Here is a 5000-nt window from a genome sequence, read left to right on the forward strand (position 1 = left end):
CATTATTTTTGAATAATTATTTACTTTTGTTTTGAACACAAACAGCATTCAGTGAATTAGTCAGGATTTGACATTGCCATTAGTTCTTTTGATCTGTTAATGAATTAGGAAAATGCAATTTGATGCCATTGTCACTACTATTGTTACTTAGGAACCAGCAGCACTTTCATTTCTTTTTCTTATAAATTGTTCACTAGTTTTCAACATTTAATGTTGTTAATATTTCTCAGTTTTGGGATACTGTTAGGTAAAGTTTGTCCTTTGTTCTGCTCGTGTGTGGATGATTACTTACCATTTCAAACCTCTGTCTTTTAATCGTATTTGTGAATTACGTAGCTTCAGTTTTTCTTTTCATTCTTTATAATCACTTTTTCACTATATTTGTTCTCGTTTTTTCAATAAGGAGAATATTATTTGAAATGTATGAAGAACCGGCAAGATTTTTTTTCTTTTTTTTCGCTACATGTCTTATTTTTTTCATTCATTTTTTAAACAACAGCAACAAAAATCACTTCAACGTCATTTCATTTTTCCAGCAGTTCCTAAAACGTTCACGTAGACGGAAATCATAACAAAATAAACATTGCGACGATTCTGAAGAAGTGTATTATCATTCGGGTAACTACTCAAATGGACTATTTTTAAACTACATTTTTGTATGAGCGATTTTTCTTCATCACATAAACTTCACAACCTCTACGGCTCCATTCTCTATTAAGAAAATACTCAGGGCGAAGAAAATAAAAGGAATTGTTTGAAATACTTATTCAAATATAGACGTGGAACTGGAATTATGATATGGTGTCCATAGGCCTACTCAGGACTCGGGCCAGAATGCAGTTCATGTATTTCTGAGGGAAAAAACTTATTCGTATTATGAATATTTCTTATTTCTTTCACGAGCCAAGTGACTGGATCGCTTTCTAGCGTCTGATGCACTTCATATTGTTTTCAAAAATGCACTTTTTTGGGGCAAAGATTCCACTCACACTGGCAAGGAATATTTCCAATAATTACGAAGTATTTACTAAATTTTTTTTTGGGAGGGGGGGCGCCTCGTGTTCATCACAGTTAATAAAGACTAGCCCCGAACGAAACCTTTCTAAACTTTCTATAACAAAGAAAATGTTTCGGTTTGGCAACGAAAGTCACCAGCGCACGACGACGAAGTTTATAAAAATACACGAAACACAACGACTACATTGAATTAAGTTTCAACACTTGAAATATTGATTTTCTTACTTCTTATTTTTTTTCTCCCTTCACTCTAGTGTCATATCACTCGGGTCAAAATTTTCGAGGCCAAGAGAACCGCTAGATGACCTTTGAATGATGGGAAGCCTGAAAACAGAGAAGCATTGATCAGTCATTATAATCGTTGGACGCTTTCATTTTCAATGTTCATATCTACACACAATCTATAGTGGATTCACATCAAGTGGAATCGAAGCCATCTCGTTATATTGAAGCTTAACACGAGTCATATTAATATAGTTGCACAGTGTGTGGCTATAGTAGACTTACATCAGCCGCGCATTTGATGTCTAGGCCAGTCCCTTACGACGCTCCTGATTGGCTGTTGATAAGTCAATCACAGGGCTGGGTAGGATCTATGTTCCACCTCTCCTGAGGGATACGACTTTCAAATGTATCCCTCAGGAGAGGTGGAACATACATCCTGCCTATCTGAACTCTCGTGAGAGACTGAGTTTCCAGCCCTATGAATGGCTTATCAACAGGCAATCAGGAGCGTCGTAAGGGACTGGTCTAAACATCAAATGCACGGCTGATGTGAATCTACTATAGCCACACAACTTCACTGTGCAACTATATTGATATGACTCGTGTTAAGCTTCAATGTGACGAGATGGCTTCGATTCCAGATTCGTTAATTTACACAGTACAAGCTTTCGGAGACATGCAGGCTTCATTTTCAGTAACCGATACCCGTAGTGCGGTGCCTCGGTACCTGGAGAAAAAGGTGGCATGTCTCCACAAGGACGTTCTTTGTAAATTCAAGAATCTGGAATCTAGATCATTCCGTGATATTGAAAACTAACACTAGTAACAAACAATCAAAAGATATATATATATATATATATATATATAATATATATATATATATATATATATATATATATATATATATACATATATCGAGCTACAAATGTCCTTTAATATCTAATTCACTCTACCTCGGAATTAAAATATTTTCATATATGTTTAACTGAAAGGGTATTTTCTAGGCGATAATAGATGTGCCGGCTGACGGGCACGAACCATCGCCACCTTCAAATCCAGGGTGACAGTGAAGCCTAAACCCACCCCGCCACCGCAAGAGGATATAAGTTTATGCCTACAACACTACCGAGGACGAGGGGGATTGATGCAGTCTCCAAAACTATGAATACCCGAGTGCGACCGGTATTTGAGGTGGGAGGCGGCATAAACTTATATCCTCTTGCTGTGGTGGGGTGGGTTTAGGCTTCACTGTTGTCCTGGATTTGAAGGTGGCGATGGTTTGTGCCCGTCAGCCGGCAAATCTATTATCGCCAAGGAAATTCCCTTATGGTTGAACATATATGAAAATATATTAATTCCAAGGTAGAGCGGATTAGATATTAAAGGACATTTGTAGCTCGATATATGTATATGAATCACGGTAATGTGATATGACTTATGTATATATATATATATATATATATATATATATATGTATATATATATATATATGTATATATATATATATATATATCTATATATATATGACTGGTAAAAACGTTCTGTTACAACAGAATTACATCTAATAAAAGGAGCCCATAAAAACACCAGAATATAGCCAGAATAGTAATATATTTCAGAGACTGCTGTCTCCCTCTTCAGGTAGATGAATGAGAAAAGTTTACAGAAAAGGTGGTATTTATACCAAGAGCTCCATCCACAGGCAAGCCAATTTAGGTCACCCCCGCTGATAGTCTTCCTTTAATCTTCTTAATCGTTGGTTCAATGAAAACATTGTTGATCGTATCTGAAATCCATGCTCCTTTTGAGATGTTCATTACCTGCCTCTCTCTTATCAAGGCCGATTCCATCATTTGACTCTTGTACCGGCAGTTGCTGCTATAAATTTCACATGACAAATTCCAGTTTATTCTATGGTTATGTTCATTTATATGGTTGAAAATAGCTGAGTTCTGTTGTCCATACCTAACTGACCGTTTTGTTTCCCAGATTTCCTGGAAAAAGAATTTGAACTAATTCGCAAGCAACTTTTGTCTTTAAAGTATCCTAACCATATAATTGAGAAAGCAATTCACAAAGCAAACGTAATTTTCTACCGACCACCTAAAGACAAGACCAGAGATACACCCAACAATAAAATAAAAATTCCACACCTGGACACGATTAAGAAGGTGACTCAGACTCTCGGAAAATCTAACCCTTTTGCATTTACTTACCCAAACACCTTAGCCAAATCCCTGATTAATGTCCAACAAAAGACATTTCCCAAGGACACTGGGGTCTATCAAATCCCATGCCAGGACTGTGACCAATCTTACATCAGATTTACAGATAAACCACTTCCCCAGAGATTAATACAACACAAACGGTCAGTTAGGTATGGACAACAGATCTCAGCTATTTTCAACCATATAAATGAACATAACCATAGAATAAACTGGAATTTGTCACGTGTAATTTATAGCAGCAACTGCCGCTACAAGAGTCAAATGATGGAATCGGCCTTGATAAGAGAGAGGCAGGTAATGAACATCTCAAAAGGAGCATGGATTTCAGATACGATCAACAATGTTTTCATTGAACCAACGATTAAGAAGATTAAAGGAAGACTATCAGCGGGGGTGACCTAAATTGGCTTGCCTGTGGATGGAGCTCTTGGTATAAATACCACCTTTTCTGTAAACTTTTCTCATTCATCTACCTGAAGAGGGAGACAGCAGTCTCTGAAATATAGCACTATTCTGTCTATATTTTGGTGTTCTTATGGGCTCCTTTTATTAGATATATATATACATACAGATATATATATATATAATATATATATATATATATATATATATATATATATATATATATATATATAAAAGAAATTGAAGTGAAACAAAATAGAGATTTTGTGATCACAAATTCTCAGGGAAGAAAGAAAATGAAATTTTAAAAAATTCCGTAATAGAATGAAAGGGTACTTCCGTAAGAAATTAGCCAAGTTTGTATAATGGAACAGAAAATAAATAAATATATAATGGGCTGTCGACTCCAAGGGGAAGTAACTTACGTAATAACACACACACACACACTCACAGAACACACACACACACATACACACACACACAAAAGAGAAATGAAAAGGTACCCGAAAATGAGTCTTTCTAATTTCAGAGATTTATTTTTATATTTTGTATTTTTGCTCACGTAAGCGTGGTTAATCTAAACATTGAATTAAAAGTGGCAATCAGGAAAGTTTCCTTTAAAAGAGACAAGTGAAGTAGTTAGTCATACACTGATTTAAAAACTAATGTGAAAGTTAACTGGAAAATGAATTAATAAGGAAATGAATAACACGGATCTGGGTCGGAATTTACTATGCAAATAAATAAATAGTGAAAAGATACAAAATATCCTGGATCAGGATCAACATCGGGTTCTTATAAAAATTCAATCAACTCATCCGTGACGCTTTGAATCCGAAAAAGGTTGAAATTACAATAATTTGTAAATTTTATATATATAATATATATATAAATATATATATATATATATATATATATATATATATATATATATATATATGTGTGTGTGTATATATATAGATATATTTATATATATATATATATATATATATATATATATATATATATATATATATATATATACATACATATATTATATACTATATATATATATATATATACATATATATATTATAATATATATATATATATATATATACAAACATACATACATACAGACACACACAC

General features: G+C 34.1%; 1 protein-coding gene across 1 annotated transcript in view; it reads right to left on the bottom strand.

The window, feature by feature from the left end:
- Window positions 1–399: 399 nt before the first annotated feature.
- LOC135225655 (uncharacterized) overlaps window positions 400–5000 on the bottom strand; it is a 45923-nt gene continuing 41322 nt past the window's right edge. The window contains exon 5 of the mRNA XM_064264989.1: window positions 400–1341. Coding sequence (XP_064121059.1) covers window positions 1274–1341 — 68 coding nt within the window. The 3' untranslated portion in view covers window positions 400–1273. The remainder of the gene's footprint in view (window positions 1342–5000) is intronic.

This window comes from Macrobrachium nipponense, chromosome 13 (assembly GCF_015104395.2).
Source record: "Macrobrachium nipponense isolate FS-2020 chromosome 13, ASM1510439v2, whole genome shotgun sequence".
Classification (NCBI taxonomy): Eukaryota; Metazoa; Arthropoda; class Malacostraca; order Decapoda; family Palaemonidae; genus Macrobrachium; species Macrobrachium nipponense.